Consider the following 18,875-nt stretch of genomic DNA (forward strand, 5'->3'; position numbering starts at 1 on the left):
GATTAGATAGGAGAGTGGGATACGTGGATGCAAAGAAGGAAAGTCAAGAGATCAAGTACCTTGTAGGCAGCAGAGAAAGAGTCCAAGAGGAGGAGTTGAAAGCCAGACATCAACAGAAATAATGAAGAGGGTCTATAGGAGGGTGGGGAGAAGAAAACAGAGCTGGGGAAACGAATTGCCGAAAAGACTAGACAGCAGAAGTTTGATTCCTGTTAGCAACAAAACAAGCGACAAGCAGTCTGGATTCTCCTCCTCACACTGCTGGGTACCACTTAACCATATTAGACATGCTCACATGCAGCACACATCCGTTGCCACCTCAGCCTTGGGACTGGAATTAGAGCACGACACACAAGAACACTGGAAAAACCACCGCATGCTACGAGAAGCTAATAAATACCAGCTGATGCAGAGAACATGCCAGCTGTGGTGCTAGAGATTGGGATCAGACAAAGAACAATAAAACACACTGGCCAGGCCAGAATTTCACACATTACATCCACCCAGGGATGCCTGGGAGAAGTGCTAGCTAATACACGCAAGGTCAGATTTTAATAGAAACATTTCAGTGCAGATGGAATACGTATCCAGTACGTGTTTCTCAAACATTGGCTAACAAACAAGGTTAATGCTTTCAGCCTATAAAAGTTTTACACTTTACTAAGTAAGTTAATCCTGATCTTTAATAATCATATCCTACAGCTGAACAGGATCCAGCGCTGACAAATGTATGCAGCATGTGAAAAATGTTAGGTCAGAATCTTAGATCTGCTCTAGGAATTATTATAGGGAAGTTCTAGGGCAGGGGTGGGTAAACTTTTTGGCCAGAGGGCCACATCTGGGTATGGAAATTGTATAGCGGGCCATGAATGCTGACGAAATTGGGGGCTGGGGTGCGGGAGGGAGTGAGGGCTCTGGCTGGGGGAGTGGGCTCTGAGGTGGGGCCAGAAATGAGTTCTGGGTGTGGGAGGGGGCTCCGGGCTGGGATAGGCGGTTGGGGTGTGGGAGAAAGGGCTTCGGCAGGGGATGCGGGCTCTCGGGTGGGGCTGTGGATGAGGGGTTGGGGTGCAGGAGGGTGCTCTGTGCTGGAGGAGTTGAGGGCAGGAGGGGGATCTGGGCTGCGGCAGGGAGTGGTGGTGGTGGGCTCAGGGGTGCAGGCTCCAGGCAGTGCTTACCATGGTTCCTGGCCAATGGGAACTGCGGGGGTGGCGTATGGAGCCCCCTGGCTGCCCTTATGCATAGGAGCTGGAGCGGGGGCATTCACTGCGTCCAGGAGCCACGCAGAGTGGGGCAAGCCCCCAACCCCACTCCCCGGCTGGAACGCCAGAGCAGGACAAGCTCTGGACCCTGCTCCCCAGTGGGAGCTCAAGGGCCAGATTAAAAACGTCTGAAGGGCCAGATACTGCCCCCAGGTCGTAGTCTGCCCACCCCTGTTCTATGGCCTGCGGTACACAGGTCGGCCGAGATGGTCACAAAGGTCCCTTCTGGCCTCGGAATCTATGAACCGTCTAACATCAGTCATCGGAGTGCCTGTGGCTGAGGCAATTTACTGATCAGGTACAGCTCTGCCCTTCTGCCTTCAGCTTTGTAAAACTGCTTCAGAACTCACAGGCAGTCAAGATGCAGGCTACTCCTCTTTGCATAAAATAGCCCTCGTAAGCATCCCCAGCTCAGCCCTACACTATACAACAGATTAGCGCAGTATCTGCTACTATGGGCAACTCACTTCCTAACGAAGGGAACAGCCATTCGAATCCAGAATGCATTTCAAGGAAGCCAGGATGCCTACAGAACACGAGAACGGTTAGGCTACTAGTGTGCTTTGACCACTGCCAATCTCGCTGACACATACTGTCACTGTTCCCTTGTACTCCGCCAGGTGTCCGCATGCATCCATTGTCTCAGGCTGTCAGCAATTTGGGGCACAGCCTTTCACTTTTGTTCTGTGTTTGTAAGTGCCCAGCACAATGGGGCTCTTATGAACTAGGGGAACAAGTAATAAAGGAAGCTACTCCCCATCTTTGGTCCAAGAACGTGGGCAGGTGTAACACGTCTGGTGCCTCGCATTGGAAATGAAATGCGTCTAGTTCTGTCTGAGCCCCGGTTGGACCCTCAGAGCCTGCTGCTCTGTTCCCTTGTACAGCATGTAATCAGTCACACCAGCGAAAAGGCGGGAGGAAATGCTACCACGCTAGAATAGTGCCATTTTCCATGGGCGTAATGGCCAGGCGCCTAATCTGCACTTGGGCCTCCGTTACTGATGGCAGATCGGAGACTAGTTTCAGCCTTGCTCCAATAATGGTTTAACAAGTAAAACTTGGTTCAGTAGCATCAGAAGACCCCAGTGGTGCTGGCTCCTGTACAAGCCTATAGGGCAACCATGGTCCCTGCCCCAAAGAGTTTACTCAACAGTTCTCTCTAAAAATCAAAGCCGGACAGACACCCGTGGTCTGCAGCAAGGCATCTAAACGGCTCATTTATCCCCTGAAGCCCAGTCAGCACTAAAATGGCATTTAAAGTGAATCAGCAATTAAAGATGCATCTCAAACGTCCAAACTACAGCAGCTACACAAGCAATTGAAGACAATCCGACTGACCTGGATTTGTGTTCTAAATGTGAACAAAAGACACAAGCATTTAGTGTGGTACGGGAAGGAAGGGAAAACCACAGTTTAAGACCACCATGAAAAGCGGAAGCAGCATAGAAATTCCTGCTTGTAATCTAGTTTCATATTTCAGTCAGCAGAGTCCCAGCAAGAGTGTAACCATAGTAGATTTGATATTAACAGAGGGGCTTGATTCCAAGAACCAGAGGTGTAATGACTTACCCCAATCGAGATGATAGTGAGTCAGGACAATGCTAGAAAGATTTTCCAGAGAGCGTAAATCCCATTTCCAAAATGACTTAGGCACTTGGGAGACAGTCTATTGAAAGTTAACAGGCACGTCGGGGCCTCAGAATCAAGTCACTTTTGAAAATGGGACTTAGATGCTCTTGAAAATAGTATGATAGTAAAAGTCATCTAGTGGCAGTATCTAGCTGCCACTGAAGAATGTTCTTCCCAATCAGTTGTCTACATAAAGAGCCATGCTGGTTTCAGAGAATATCTGTCCTTTCCCCTACAATAGCAGAGGGTAACAGCAAGGCTAATCTATTATGGATTTGGGCATTTGTCAGGTATGTTCCTCAAAGAGCTGAGTGTTTAAGCAATGTCTGGACTGACAGAACTCTAACAAGTCTGTTTTCCTAAACCTAACCTTCCTAGTGATATTCTCCATTGCCAAAGGAAGACAACCACCCCAAAACAGCAATATCTAAGATGAAATGGGGCTGAGAAGGATATTCTAGCGAAACGAGGGAAACCAGCACTTAACAGAAATGCTGATGCCAATCTCACTTGGCACTACTTTTGCTGCAGAGCCTAGTATGAGAGGCATATTAACAGCAGCGATAAGGGTCCTGGATAAGATTGTAACTGCACATGAGACACAGCTCAGGAAGGGGACGAGAAAGCAAACAGGATATGCACTAGGTTAAACTGTCATCACCAAGACTTTCAAATGATGGTGCTGCTGCTATCCTACGCGCCAATCAACTGACAGCAGTGCCAATTGCACAGACATGGCATTTTCATGGGAAATGAAAAGCCTAATGCAGAATCAAATTTGATTAAGTCAGCTGAGTCATCCAGATTTGTGCTCATTATGCCAGTGATCCAAGAGTTCCGCTGTGATCATAAATACTTGGGTGCTAATTTCAGCTGAGCACTCTGTCAGCTACCTTCCTGCACCACAACAGCCACTGGAGGCTGTTATTTGGGCACTTAATTATCCCCACATCCCCAGCTGGAATAGTTTTTTTAGTTTCTATTGGGCTAGCAGTTTGAGTTTAGACATCTTTGCATCAAGCGTGTTAAAGGAGCCTCAGCCAGGGGATTATGGCAAGCAGCCCTATAATTCTCATGGCTTGCCATAATGTAAGACAGCTCACTCCCCTCCAGCTCCATAAGACGTGACTGTGAAGATCTCCCATCTAACATCAGTATTTGGAGGACAGCGAAAAGATCAATTAAAAATGGAGTGATTACTTCTCCTCTCACCCCCGCTGGCTGCTGGAAGCAGTGACCCTTCAGTGGGCAGTGCTATGTACAATGTACCAACCACCCTAGATTTTTATTATTGCCAGGGGCTATGTTTTTGTTTCTCTACCAGTCTCAGCGGCCAGAGATCATTCCAGCCGTTTTCACTCACCACATTTCTCATAAGCCCTTAATGTGTAACAAGCCTGTAAGTTGCTCAGTGTGCAAGATTAGTGGCAGCTGAACAGACAAGACATGCGTAGAAGCAGAAGCAATTCCACCTGCCAAAAGCTCACCTTTTGAGCCCCCGAGAAAGCATGGTAGAAGCAGGAAACGTATGTCATGATAGCCTTCTCATCGGGCCTGAGAGTGCCTACAATATCTGCACAGAAAGAAAGGGAGGAGAGTGAAGAGAGCAGCGTGGGAACCTCCCAGCCCCTCTGGCATGCAGCTGAGGGGGAACAGGCGCTTGCTTCAGACTGGAATCCAAACCTAAGCTAGAGCGTGACTCAGCCAAATGGGCTGTTTTAAATCTTTTCCACTCAGTTCAGAGCTCCTGTCCCTTAAAGTCTGAGACTCTCCCGAGATGACTAGTTCTACTCCGCTAGCAGCCCTTGAGCTGAGACACTGCTATCGGTCTTGGGATTCAGTTTCTTGGCTGGAAAGTTGATTTCTCCTACTGTTTATTGCTACATAGTTTCCCCCTCACTAATGATATGCCCCAGTCACCTACTCTATACATTTTATTTTTCTGGTCCCTCTAGTGTTACATAATAGCTGGAGCCACGGAAGCTGGACAGCTCCCTGAGCATGTATGAACTAGCTGAGATTTGCTTTCCAGTCAGCAAGAGACCACTGCCATCTGCAAGAAAAACCGAGTCAGTGTAGGATGCCGCAGTTCGAAGAGTTATAGCGAGATGAACACAGCTGCCTCTGGTACCTTCTGCGCGCCAGAAAATGCATGGTAGAAGCTGGATACATAGGTCATGATGGCCTTCTCATCAGGGCGAGCTGTGTTGACAATGTCTGCAAGCGAACAATAAGTGTTAATGCCCTTGTGGGGAGAGCCTGGTTTCACACTGAGTCAGACTTGATGGTCAAGGCACATCCCGCACATCATCTCAAGAAACCCGCTCTTCACCATTCTGTAGTCCTGTAGATAAGCAGCTCTCTAAAAAAAGAAGTGCTAGAATATCTGGGTGGGCAGAAGAGGCCATCAAAACTGTCCTGGATATACTACAGAATGTGAAAGATAAGCTTGTCAACCAAGACTAAACACAAGCCATTTGCAGCTACTGGTACTGAATGAATCATTTTATCTAGGGCAGCTGCTATGGTTTCTGTGACTGTTTTAAAAAGGGAATGTTGGCCCTGGGATTTAGTGGTGGAGACAGTCTAGTGAGATTATCACCACACAAAAAAGGAACCGGGGTGCACTTTTACCCAAAGTAACCAACACATGGTTCCTCAATTCCGGTCTCACTTCTCGTTCAGTTCACACTATGGCCCTATGCAGGAAAGGTCACTACGTTCTGTGAGCATTACATTTACAAATGGGAATGAACAGCTACAAGCGGCCAAGGTATCAGAGGGCAATCAGTTCCAGTTGGGACAGCTTCACTACTAGTGAAAACAGAGAAAGGCAGGATGCATTTGACAACAAATTTGTGATCCGTCACGCGTTTACAAAGCTGCAGGATTAGCCTTATGTGGCCTTGCAAAGACAAGCCTAGTCATGGAAAGGGTGGGAGATGTGACTGCTGTATGGAAGGCCAGGTCTGACTTTTAAACACAAGCCAGGCTGGTTGCCCTGTCAGATCAGACCACCTGAGACCCAGTCCTATGTGACGCAGCAATGGAGGAAATGCACTTTCCTCTTGCCTTGACAAACAAGTTGTTCATGGGACTGGGTCATCTCCATTGCAACGGCAGAAACTTCCACTGACCGAGGTGGTTACTGCAGCGAGTGTCTGGAAAGCCTTACCCTCGGCATCCAACATCTTGGGGATGTCCAGGTATTTCTCAGCCACCTCAAAGGCGTTGTTCAGGTTCGTCACAGGATCATCCTGGGAAAAGGACATTGTAAAAAGGTGTTACGACCCTGAGTCACTGGAAGCTCCCTCTAACACAGATGGCACTGCTGCCCCAAGGGCTGCTCAGCAGGCTGCCTAACATCTTCCCCCTTTCCTCTTGAAGGCAGACTTGCTGAAGCATTCATGTCTAACCTTTTCCACCAATGACCCAAACGTTCCTCAGTCACCTGCTCCCAGAAGCCGACCATTCCCTGCCAGACTCCAATTCCTGTCTCACTGAACAGAACAGAGACTACCATGTGACAAGAAAATCTTTGCAAATCCTGCCTTCTAGCATGGAATTCACATTCTAATAAGAGACACAGCTAGCAGCTACAAGGGGGGTCAGAGTTTAAGTGGGACACATGTTTCCCTGGAGTGTGTCAGGCAGCACAGAACTTGGCTTCTGAAGAGAAGATAACACGGCCACAGCAGAGATGTACCTTTCTGAGCTTGTCGTATTCAATGAGCTCTGGTCTGTGTCTGTGGATCAAGGCATTGAAAGCAAGACCGTCCTTCCAGCTACGAAAGAGATCAGAGAGTTAGATGGCTTTAGTGTATGGGGTTAAATACACGTATCTGTATAATACACTACAGAAAATGATCACCAATACACACTAGAGTCCAACAGATTTTTTTTTCAGTTCACCTTGATTTAATGCCTCTAGAAGTAGCAGGACTGATTACTATGCACAGTTAACTGCATGCTTCCTTTAGATGGGCATTTCAGGTCTTCGACCCCCAGGATCTCCTGAGAATAACAGCCCAGATAAGAAGCAGCAATGGCTGGAATTGCAGATTTAAATGACAGCAAAACATGCATGAATTTGGGGGTTTTGTTCCGGCCAAGCTGCGCTGAAAGCATCACTTCCCTAATGGCAGGCCCATTGAATATTTCATGGAGATGCCTCTGAGGCCAAGGGAATGGGCTATTTCTTGCTGTCTTGAAGACACGCAACACTACCTGCCAACATGGAGAGCTCTTTCTGAAGCGTGTAAAGGAGCAGACAGAGTCGAGCACTTGCTAAGAGGGGGTCTGACAAGCAGTTACCTGATGTGGAAATTTTGTACATTGACGTTCTTGTAGGGCGCCGTCTTCCTCTGACACCACAGCAGCAGCCCTTCCTTGGCAGAGGTCTCTGCAAAAGACACAGGGCAATTAAGGGTCTGTGCCCAGGAGCGTGTCTCTCCAGGTAGAGTTTTAAACCAAGAATATGAGACAAGAGTGTAACAGATGACTGAGACTTATCCACAGATGGTGAAGGGTGCAACCTACCCCCTTGTTTAATGTTAGTGTTACAGCATGTGTCTGAGTCACAAGCCAACCTGGTCAAAAACATGCAAGTCAAGTACTGCAATTCATATTCAGGGTGATCTCAGTTTATTTGCCATCGTGGTTGTCTCCAACTAGGAAGGACAGTCTCCAGTTGGTGTGTTGAGCCAGGACAGCTGCAAGTATGGGGTAAAAAGCTCATCTTCCTTCTATTACCACTAGGTGGTCGGAGGGACTATCCGAAAATCTGGATCAGCACAGGGGAAGAACAGTGTAGAAAAGAACACCGATGACCCACCCCGCAGTCCCAGATTCACATGGATCAGGTATTTAGCACTTACGGCCAACAGAGCAAGTGAAGCAGAAGCACAGTAAGTGATTTACTGGAACAGACAGCTGTGCAAAAAGTGTGCATTGGAAACGTGACTTGCAGATGCATGAGCTGTCCTGGATTATCATAAAACTGCATCAATTCACTGCACCAGTTCTATCTTCCCCATCATACATTCTTTGTGCTGTAATTGCAGAGATCCCTCTAATGTGCTGGAGAGCAATGAAGCAGAAGACAAGGACATAGCTTGCACACGCCTGGCTCTTACCTTCCACAGAAATGTCCTGAATGGCAAATCGAAGGATAATTGTCCAGATCATGCCCAATGTCATCTTTGCATTGCCATCTACAATCTCTGAAAGCAATCGAGGAGAGAAGAACATTGACATTAAACTCACCAGGAATGGAGGAAAACCTTGTTTTCTTACATACAGACACATCAGCAAACAACTTCCAGGTGCAAGCAAGCTAGGAGAAGAATTTCCAGAGGCGCTACAGTAAATAGCCATTAACATCTAGCCCAGTTGAAAGCCAAATACTAAGCCAATTGCACTGTCCGCACATCCAGAAAGAGTTTATTGCATTCAGATTCAAACACTTCAGGATTTTAAGTTCTGGTGTGTCCGTAACCAGTTTACATTTTACTCTATAGAGGACAGAGGGGCGACACTTCAATAAAGGATATATGGAAGCTAATCTTTTCATTCAAAGTTGGAGTTCACATCTGAGGACTCAAAACTCTGAAGGACAAAAAAGGAGCAGTGAGAGAAGGCCTCCAGTTTGCATTCTGATACTAGACAGTGGAGCAGAGGTACCAGACCAGTGTTCATGTTTCACTAGCAACACTCGTGGGGTTTCGGGAATCCATACCTTACACTGCCTCTTTAGCATACCCGGGTACATCTGGCAATTCTGAGAGAGAATCGGATAGCACAAGCTTCCCACACACAGCTCATCCCCGATCACCCGCTATCCAAATTCCACTCGCAGATCCCATGAGTAGACAAGGCTAATGGCTATAAAACTGACAATTGGGCATCATCATGCAGGGACACAGGATAGTTTATTAACGACCTCACCGCAAACTTCTGTTTAAACCCAGCTCTCTAGAGTAATAGGCTGCAACATCCACTGCCATGCGGACAAAGCCAACTACATCTGCACTCAGCCTATGACAATGCTAGTCAGTCACAGTGCCAGGAGCCATCTAGATCAGTGGTTCTCAAACTTTTGTCCTGGTGACCCCTTTCACATAGCAGGCCTCTGAGTGCGACCCCCCCTTATCAATTAACACCACATTTTTATATATTTAACACCATTATAAATGCTGGAGGCAAAGCGGGGTTTGAGGTGGAGGCTGACAGCTCGTGACTCCTCCATGTAATAATCTTGTGATCCCCTGAGGGGTCCCCCTGATCTAGATACAGCAAGAAAGCCTCTTTCAATCCCCCTCAAAATGATGAGTTTGCATCTATTAGTTTCAATTGTATGAAATAAAGGAGAGTAGGAAACTTGTGTGATTATGGAGATTAAGGGACCCCAAATTAGTTAAACAGTGATAGCAAGATGATTTCTTTGAACAACTAGACATGGAATTTCTCACGTCTCTTGAGCAGCTAAAAGTCTCTTTCAAACCAGATAAACCCTTGGAAGCACAAAGAAGTAAGTCTGGATGCCAAGAGGGCTGTTGAACAGTCACAGCACTAGCTAATATCTAGGTGCAGAGCTCAGTGGATAAATTGGCTTTTGTAAATCAGACACACACACCCCCGCACCTTGAATTGTAATGTGGCACTAGCTGGAACAGGCTCCGGTTTCAGGGATAGTCAAGAGAAAAGACACCAGTTACTTTCAACCTCAGTGCAAGCCATGTTACTTGATTAATTCAAACTGGCTTTGCAAGGTAGCCTAGTGCCAAGTGATGTCCTAGCAGTACCCCTCGGTGTCTAAGCAACAGTGAGAGTTTCACAAGTCCAAGGAACAGGTCATGGTTCTTGTGAGCAAGGACAGGTTCTATGAAGAGACGGCTGCTGCAGCTTGTATTTCTGGGGAACAAACTGCCATATCAGATCAGCCCAGCATCCTATCCAGTAGTGGCCAGTGCGAGATGCTTTAGAGGGAGGAAATAGGCAGAGGTTTCTTGCTCCAAAGGAAGTTTCTTCCGAACCCCCACCACTCAATGGTTTGCTTACGCCCTGAGGCATAAAGGATTCAAATACGCTAATAAAATATTTCTGTCTAACGTAACTATATTCCTGGGTGGGTAATTTAGCCAAATTTATTCCCACATTCTAAACTCCAACAAAAATATCAAGGGAAAAAACGTGTTTAAAAATGTAGCAGCCTGGACAATCTAAGGGTAGAGAACTATAAATAGACGACGAGTACTGATGCACATACAGAAGCCACCAATAAGGAGATGGAAGAATTTAGTTCTCTTCTAGACTATCCTCCTTGGGAAGGAAGAGAGGAGAAATACTTTGCATTCAAACGAGTTATCTTAAACTGACAGATTTTAAGTTATTTGCAATAGTGAGAAAAATGCAGTACTTCTCCCTCACAAACTCCCCATTTAGGAACCCCAGAGAGACAGATACAAATGTTAAAAAAATCAGGATAAAAACTGTTTTGTTTTTCATGCTATTGGACTTTATTGTAAAGTTTCATTATGGAAATATCCAAAAAAAATCTGTGTGATCTGTGTAAATGGAGAACTAGTTTTCCAAAGTGAACTCACCATTAATAGCATTTTAGTGGACCATCTATCTGGATATTCTCACTATTCTGCAATTCTGTGAAGCTCCTCTGGGGTCTGTTTAACCAGGGTGGTTTTCTTTGGACAGATTAAATAAATGCAGCTAGGAGAGGCAAAGCCGGGAGTGGGTCCAGCCAGGGCCGGCTCCAGCTTTTCTGCCACCCCAAGATGGGGGGGAGAGAAAGACAAGTGACGGCACTTCGGTGGCAGCTCAATCGCGCCGCTTCTTTGGTGGCAGTTTGGTGGCGGCCCCCCCCCCCCCTTCCTCTTCGGCGGCAGCTCAAAGAGGGAGAGAGGGAATGAGGGACCCGCCGCCAAATTCCCGCCGAAGACCCGGACGTGCCACCCTGATACTGGACAGAGTGCCACCCCAAGCACCTGCTTCCTACGCTGGTGCCTGGAGCCGGCCCTGGGTCCAGCCGTAAAGAACCACTAAAGAAAATCTGAGGTTCTGATCCGAGAGCAGGAATTTTGCTTTTCAAAGCATAAGTTGACTGCCAGTATATATGTCTGGCAAAGCTCAAAGAAATACCAGGCCTGCCTGGAGACTTGGAACAATGCAAATACAAATATTTTGCTTTTCTGGACACATTCTTTGATCCACGCACTAATGGCAATTAGTTTTAAAAAACAGCAGCATGCCGCCATCCAACTGACCATGGAGAAAGAATCATGCCTTGAACTAACTGTTCAAATGGCTTTATAGGCAATCACCACGGTTCAATATTAATTTCCAAGCTCCCAACAAGCTTTTAAATTGCCTTGAGCATACCTGGCTTCCCTTGGATGTAGCTAACCCTGGAGAAGAGGAGATACTTACAAGCCTTATTCAGAACAAGCCATTCTTCACACAGGGCCAAGACCACGTGCATTATGCTCAGGTACTCTAAGCCAACCCTGCTGCTGATTTCACTGACTTGACTGCATAACAGTTCCCAGGATGAGCCATAAGTTTATGTTTTTTTCCTTTCCCAACCCCTTAGCATTCAGACAACAGTAAGGTGGGATTCAGTGTCTCTTCAGCATTTCTATGGCAGGTATCAACACTGATGATATTTATGGTTACGTCTGCTTGTGGCCACGGCTGTCTGTAAAGCCCCATGCACACTGTATTCATCTATTACACAGCAGCAACTGTGGTACTTCCAACTGTGGTAATAACTCCAGATGAATGTCCTCCCTCACCAAACATGCTCTTGCACACACAACAGAAGGATATTTTACCTAGGGGGTGAGTTTTAGCTTAATCCATTAATCCGCAAAAGAGGGAGGAGAGAAGTAACTCTATCACCGATGAGATGGATGAACCCATCCCAGAACTGACATGTACTGCACTGCTGGTGATTTGGCTACTAAAGGTCTGAACATCCAGACTTCGGAATTGACCGTGGCCATCTATAACTCTTGGCCATCTATAACTCTTACTCTCCAAATGTTATTCTCGCCATCTAAGAAACAGACATGGTGAGTGTAAAGTTACATTTTAGAAATGAACAAGTTCTGTTAAAGTGGTTACCCCGCATGTTAGCTAAACTACAGCAACTGCAACCGTCGTTGTTTGAATGCAATTAGGCTCCCAGAACTATGAACCTCTGACCCAATTTCATCTCTTTCTGTTGACTGAACTATAGGCATTTGGTGTCATTCAAGTTATTCGCATAATCCAGTCTTCTTAGTGCCTGATGGAGAGGAGGGCTGAAATGTTCCAACACGTTACTGTATAGAGAAAATAACTCTTCCGCTGAGTTGGTAAGACCGATGACTCCTAATACAGTAGAACTTCAGACTTACGAACTGACTGATCAACCGCACACCTCATTTGGAACTGGAATTACGCAATCAGGCAGCAGCAAAAACGAAAAAGGCAAATACAATACCGTACTGTGTTAAACATAAGCTAGATAAAAGCTCTTTCCCTTTAAAAAAGAAGATTTGACAAGGTAAGGAAACTGTTTCTGTGCTCGTTGCATGTAAATTAAGATGGTTAAAAGGAGCATTTTTTTCTTCAGCATCGTAAAGTTTCAGAGCTGTAAGTCAATGTTCAGTTGTAAACTTTTGAAAGAACCACCCTAATGTTTTGTTTGGAATTAAAAAGATTTCAGAGTTACGAACCACCTCCACTTCCGAGGCGTTTGTAACCGAGGTCCTACTGTAGTCACTAGCTGAGGCTGGCTGTTGATACATTCACAAGCCTAACTCACATACCTTCAGCTCCTATAGAGACCAGCTTAACTCCTTTGCTCGCGATGAAGTCTAGAGCTTTATTCACATTGTTGATTTTATGCACTCTCATTTTTCCTCGCTCTGGTTTGGGTAATCGCTCCCCTAAACAAACAGAAGAGTTAGAGCTTTTCCTTACAGTCTCAGGTGAGAGCTACAATCACTGGCTAGAAAGACAAGTGAAGTGAAGAAGTTTAATATGAAACAAGACCCTTTACCATGATGTCAAGGGCAGAAGATCTGTTTCTAGACTGCTGCAAAGGTTACTCACACTTGAATATAATTGGTTAAAACATACATTATAAATCCAGCTATTGGGGAAGGGGCTGTCTCTTTGTTCTGTCTTTGTACAATGCCTGGCACAAAGGGGTCCTGATTCCATTACTAGGGCTCCTAGGCCGTACAGCAGGGGTGGGCAAACTGCAGCCCAGGGGCCGCATCCAGCCCTCCAGACGTTTTAATCCGGCCCTTGAGCTCCTGCTGGGGGGGCATGTCCCGCTCTGGCGGTCCAGCCAGGGAGTGGGGTTGCTCCACTCCATGCATGCTGTGGCTTTGCGTGGCACTTGGAAGCAGTGGCATGTTCCCGCTCCAGCTCCTACATTCAGGGACAGCCAGGGGGCTCCACACGCTGCCCTTGCCCCAAACATTGCTCCCGCAGCTCCCACTGCCCAGGAACCACGGCCAATGGGAACTGCAGGGGTGGCACCTGCAGACAGGGCAGCGCAGAGCCACCTGGCCATGCCTCCACTTTGGAGACGGAGGGAGGATATGCAGCTGCTTCCGGGAACTGCTTGACATAAGCACCACCTGGAGCCTGCACCCTTCCTGTGCCCCAACCCCCTGCCCCAGCCCTGATTCCCCTCAGAACAATTCACCCTCCTGCACTCCAAACCCCTCATCCCCAGCCCCATTCCAGAGCCCTCACCACCACCCACCTCCCCGCATCCCAACACCTTGCCCCAGCCCACAGCCCCCTCCCACACTCTGAACTCCTCATTTCTGGCCCCACCCCAGAGCCTGCTTCCCCAGCCAGAGCCTTCACCCCTTCCCACACCCCAACTCCCAATTTGGGAGCATTCATGGCCTGCCACACAATTTGCATACCAAGATGTGGCTTCAGGCCAAAAACTTTGCCCACTCCTACCCTACAGTAATACCAATATTTAGAAAGACAGCAGTATACTTGACCTACATTATGATAGGTGCCTTTATTATCTGTCTTGTGGTATTACCTGAAGACCTTAAGGGTATGTCTGCACGTCAATGGCTCGCAGGGCTCAGGCTACAGGACTGTACAATGGTGTAGTAGACGTTTGGGCTCAGGCTGAAGCCCGAGCTGCGGGACCCCAGCCTGAGTCCGAACATACATCCCTGCAATTTTATAGTCCCATAGCCCGAGTCAGCTGATGGGGCCAGCCACAGGTGTTTAACAGCAGCGTAGACAAACCCTAAGATGAGATCAAAGCCCCATTTTGCAGTTCCTAGGCCAAAAAACTTACAGCCCAAGTGTAAGTGACAGATTGGGAGGGAGCACACGGTCCAGGGATTCTTTAAGTACCAGGTACAGTAGCAGTAGAGAGACAGGGACGCACCTGAAATGACCTCCAAGAGCAACATGAGTTTGAGGCCATCGCGGAAATCTTCATCTATGTTCTCGATCTGCGTGCCAGCTTTCCGCAGGTGAGAATTGCACCACGCCGTAAAAGTCTGGAAGAATAAGGTAAGGAGGGTGTGATATTGCAGTATTCAGTCTAGAAATGAACAGAGACGCCATTGAGATTTACACAAACTAATTTTAATAATTGGAGATACACCAATCTCCTAGAACTGGAAGGGACCTTGAAGGTCATCAAGTCCAGCCCCCTGCCTTCACTAGCAGGACCAATTTTTACCCCAGATCCCTAAATGGCCCCCTCAAGGATTGAACTCACAACCCTGGGTTTAGCAGGCCAGTGCTCAAACCACTGAGCTATCCCTCCCCCCCATTTGGATCCAATACACCAAAACGTGGTGCAGTTCTCATCAATGCACATGTACATTATATTCACTGTGCTCACTCTTCATCTCTAGGTCAGCTCACCCCCTTTACAGTAGCCAAACCGTCTTACCGAGATCTTAGCTCTGCTATCATTTCCCAAACCTTATTCCAAGAACCACCACTTTATTCTGTTTTGCGGCAAGACGAACTGGCTGCAGTAGAACAATGCAGCCTGACCCAACCTTTTAGACTTGACCAAATCCTAATATGGGGTTTGCAGAACCAGAGGGAGCTTGAGCAGTTTTCAAGCATTTAGTGGACACTGCTAAATATGGTGAATTTTTTTTTAAAGACATACGAGCAGGTCCTTGTTATCTTGCAGAGGTATGTGGTTAACAGGGACAAAAAACGCTGCTGCAGAGTGCCCAAGCAATTCTTGCACTGAGCGACAGAAAGATCATTCTGGCTCTAGCCGGACGCCTTCGGTCTATTCTTGGCTTCCTGTGGCCTCCTTGCTATGGCAAACAATTAAACACTGAGCTATGGAGCTTAAAATTGCACGAGCTTATTTGTGTAACATACCAAAACCCCGACGTGAAAACCACCACGCTCTAAATGGCACAGTGTGGTTTAGGTCCTGCGTTGTAGGAGTTCGATCCCTCCAATTTAGTGTCAATTTAAGCAGCCCCCACACAAACGTGACAACGACCCTCGCTACGGGGAACAACATTAAACACATGCAGTATTGCAAGCTGTTTTTCAGATGGGAGACGCTCTGAAGTGAAGACGTTACAATCTGTCACTCTAGAAACACTATATTAATTCCACACATCCAAAAAAACACAAGATTAGTGCCACCAGACGAACACAATGAACAGCTGCAAAGTCAGAAGCAGTATGCGAAAGAGTGTTCAAGCCAGACACCATTTGTTTTGGCAACTGTTACTAACCCTGCTCATTCAAAAACTCCTAGACAGTAGCTGCTGAATTGAAACTCTACCCTACACACGGCCTTCAGACAGCAAATATGGTATGGCTAAAACGTGAAACACTAAGGATTTAGATGTGCCCATTTCAAGGGCTGCCACAGATTTACCCTCTTTGTCTGAGGAAGAGCACTTGGAAAGTGGACAGTGACAAGACTATACAGCAAAGGAAGTGAGACTGCAAGGATGAAGAATGATCTTTGGCAAGTCTGAGAACTAACATCACCATCTGTCTTGATTGTGTGTGTGCTTGGAAACAATAGTGTAACGGCACCAGTGGTAGAAATTTACACCATCTAAAAAATGACAATTCACTCTTAACAGCCCTCCTCCATATATCCAGAGAACAGCATGCCCAATGCATAGGGCGGGACAGAAGAAGATGGATTAGAAATTAGCAGAGTCTACTGGGGGGAGGGGGACAGAAGAGGATTTGATCATTTTGTGCACTCACACAATCAAAGTAAAATGAATGTTCCATTCCTCCCCACTGTCTATGCAAGACTGTTGACCAGATGTCATTCTTTGTCCAGGAATCAGATACTCGGCATCACGAAACATTCTTCAGAGGGTAAAATGAAAACTACGTGAAACACTGAACATGGAGCGTGTTTCACATTCTTGTAGCTTTAGGTATCAGCTACATGCTTTAGATATAAGTGTGCATTTCCTGAAGCAACCAGGTAACTGAATAGAAAAAGACTCCGCTTCACCAGCAGTTAGAGAGACTCCAAGCAGTTTCACAAGCATCAAGTGTTTTTAGCTTAGATACACAAAATTCCTATCATAGCTGAAAGCTGTAGTTCTAGAGAATTAGTCAGTAAAGATCCACACGTACCATGAACAGAGGCACAGGAAGCTCTAATGCCTGAGATGTAATTTCCTCTTAATATGCAGCCATTTCTCATTTTGCTACGGTGTGGCCTACAATTTAGCCCCCTTGCCATGGATTTTGCCCTGTTTTAGTCTGACACTCGGCCTGATGCAAAGGTGCCTCTGCAGCCCAATTCCCAGCTCCTCTAAATACCCAGACCATGTCTGATGTAAGAAACATATTTCCTGCTGCTTAGTCTAAACTCACTACTGCTGCCTTTTACCCAAATGAATTATGGGCTGAACTTATAGTTTTTATTACAAGTGTAAAAACCTCAGACTCTGTTTTCCTAGTAGCTGAGACTGCTAAAGGCCAGGGTAAGGCACATGGGCTACACTTCCTGCTGGAACACTAAGGAAAGGCAATTAAGCGAATGGCAAATTTTGTGTCATGCAACTACACCCACCCCTAGCCTGCCTCTTCAGCTGGGGTGATGAGCTGGAGTCACAGGAAGCTGCTGTCTCATTGGAGTTTATTAGTATTTGTTGAACTCCAGTGTGCTTGATGCTATAAAAAGCCCTCCCTTTCCTCCAGGAAGTTTACTCTCTGATTTAATGGCAAATATTTTAGTTGTAATACAGAAATTACACAAACTGCTCTGCCTTCTCAGGAAGTGAGTAGCACAGGACTTATTCAGAGCAGTTGAAAAGAGATGCCCTAAAGACTCTTCAGAATAACCCACTAGTTATGCTGGTTTGGAGAAAGTTACTTCTAAAGCGGAAAAGCCTCGTTTTACTATAGTTAAAGCTCACTGTCCTTCGCACAAAAAGATTTAGCACGAACTCTGTTCAGCAGAACAATCCATACATTATTCCCTCTTCTGGATCTCTCAGCGCACCTGCTTTCACAGTCCTGACTCTACTGCAGAATTTGGGGGATGGGGGGAGAGAATCCCTCTGGTGCTACCACTGGTTCAGCTGAATCAAATATAACTTAAGTCTTAAGAAGGGAAATTTGCAGAAATATCAATGATTCTTGGCAAGTTAAGAGCGCACGGATCACTTATTTCCTTCAAGTGACATTCTATTCTGCCTCCCTGCAGATCAATTACAACTCCCCCATACCCTTTCCTTAACCCTAGCACTTAAACCTGCTTCTAAGGACAAGGTTTAAAAAATCCCATGAGTCATAACAGACCTCCTCATGGCTCCAGGCAAGCCTACCACCTTTCTTCCACACACATTTTCCTGGAAGGGAGGGGAAGTTACAGGGTAGAATCACCTTTCAAAGGCCTGTTGCATTCACAAGCAATTGGACCTCTTGTTCCAGCTATGGGCAGCTCTGCCTTTTATGATTAATTTTCACAACCACACACATTGTGCTCTCAGAGCAAGGCAGAGTCCATGGCTGCTGGGAAGGGACGAGGATCAAAATCCATCCATGTGTGTCACAGCGCAGGCCCTCCTAAAACTGCTGTGTGGCACCTCTGTTCAGCCAGGAAGCAGAATGAATGAACGGAGAATATTGTTCCACCCCAAACATTGCTGGCCAATCCTTGGTGGCTTTGGTGAGCTCATTGCTGGGGAATGTTTCAATGACAGTTTTTAATGAGCCATTCATCTGATAAGGATGAGAGGAAAAAATGTTCCCTCCCCTGTCTTCAATTAGAGAATTAGAGGATAAGCTATTAAAAGAAATCCCAGAACCCTATTAGCACTGTTTTCCCACTTGATAAAGTGGCACCAGATTTCAAACGTTGCCACTCACTGAAATACAGTTTACCAAGACTTTTACACTTTAAGTGCCTTCATCCCACACACACACCTTACTCTTGTGAAACATGTGCTTAATGACCTCAAAGGAGGAGAGGAAGGTCAATCAGCATCTAATAAGGATCTTGCATCTTCAAAGCAGTGGGGGGAGGTGGAGAGAGGAAAGAACTTTCAAAGACAGAAATCAAAGGCTGCACTACGTCATGAGGAAGCAATCCTGTAACTAAGCTCTCAACAATGGAAGTTTATTTCACTAAACAGCAGGGGGACAGCGTCTGAGAACACAGTGTGCTCTAATTCAGGTAGGAGAGTCCAGACCTTCAAAGCCACTGCACCACAGCTGCAGCTCTGAAAGCATTAACAGTGTCTGAGAGGGATCTCCTCGGTTGTGTAACTAAACAGAACCAAAGATACACTTCGAATTTGGGAAAAATAAGGAAATGGTCAGCAAGCCAAGTTCACTAATGCGACACTTTATGCCACACAGTAAAGCCATTTGGTTTTGCACTGAATTTCTAGGGATTTTAGCATGGCCACTGAGGACAGACAAGTAAACAATTACTACTTCCATGTTCAGTGGAATCCATGTTTAATT

The 18,875-nt window shown here is 46.3% G+C and overlaps 1 protein-coding gene across 3 annotated transcripts in view; it reads right to left on the minus strand.

Annotated features, from left to right (window-relative positions):
* The window catches only part of ACTN4 (actinin alpha 4), a 79,801-nt gene that overhangs the window by 22,048 nt on the left and 38,878 nt on the right, over positions 1-18,875 (minus strand). For 2 of the 3 annotated variants that reach the window (XM_050928421.1, XM_050928423.1), the window contains exons 2-8: positions 14,323-14,437; positions 12,716-12,835; positions 8,024-8,110; positions 7,203-7,290; positions 6,595-6,673; positions 6,064-6,145; positions 5,020-5,105 (exon numbers count right to left, since the gene is read on the minus strand). In XM_050928421.1, coding sequence (XP_050784378.1) covers positions 5,020-5,105; positions 6,064-6,145; positions 6,595-6,673; positions 7,203-7,290; positions 8,024-8,110; positions 12,716-12,835; positions 14,323-14,437 — 657 coding nt within the window. Of the gene's footprint in view, positions 1-4,375; positions 4,462-5,019; positions 5,106-6,063; positions 6,146-6,594; positions 6,674-7,202; positions 7,291-8,023; positions 8,111-12,715; positions 12,836-14,322; positions 14,438-18,875 lie in introns of all 3 variants that reach the window. The other variant, XM_050928422.1, reaches the window with a different exon arrangement.

This window comes from Gopherus flavomarginatus, chromosome 18, assembly GCF_025201925.1.
Source record: "Gopherus flavomarginatus isolate rGopFla2 chromosome 18, rGopFla2.mat.asm, whole genome shotgun sequence".
Taxonomy (NCBI): Eukaryota; Metazoa; Chordata; order Testudines; family Testudinidae; genus Gopherus; species Gopherus flavomarginatus.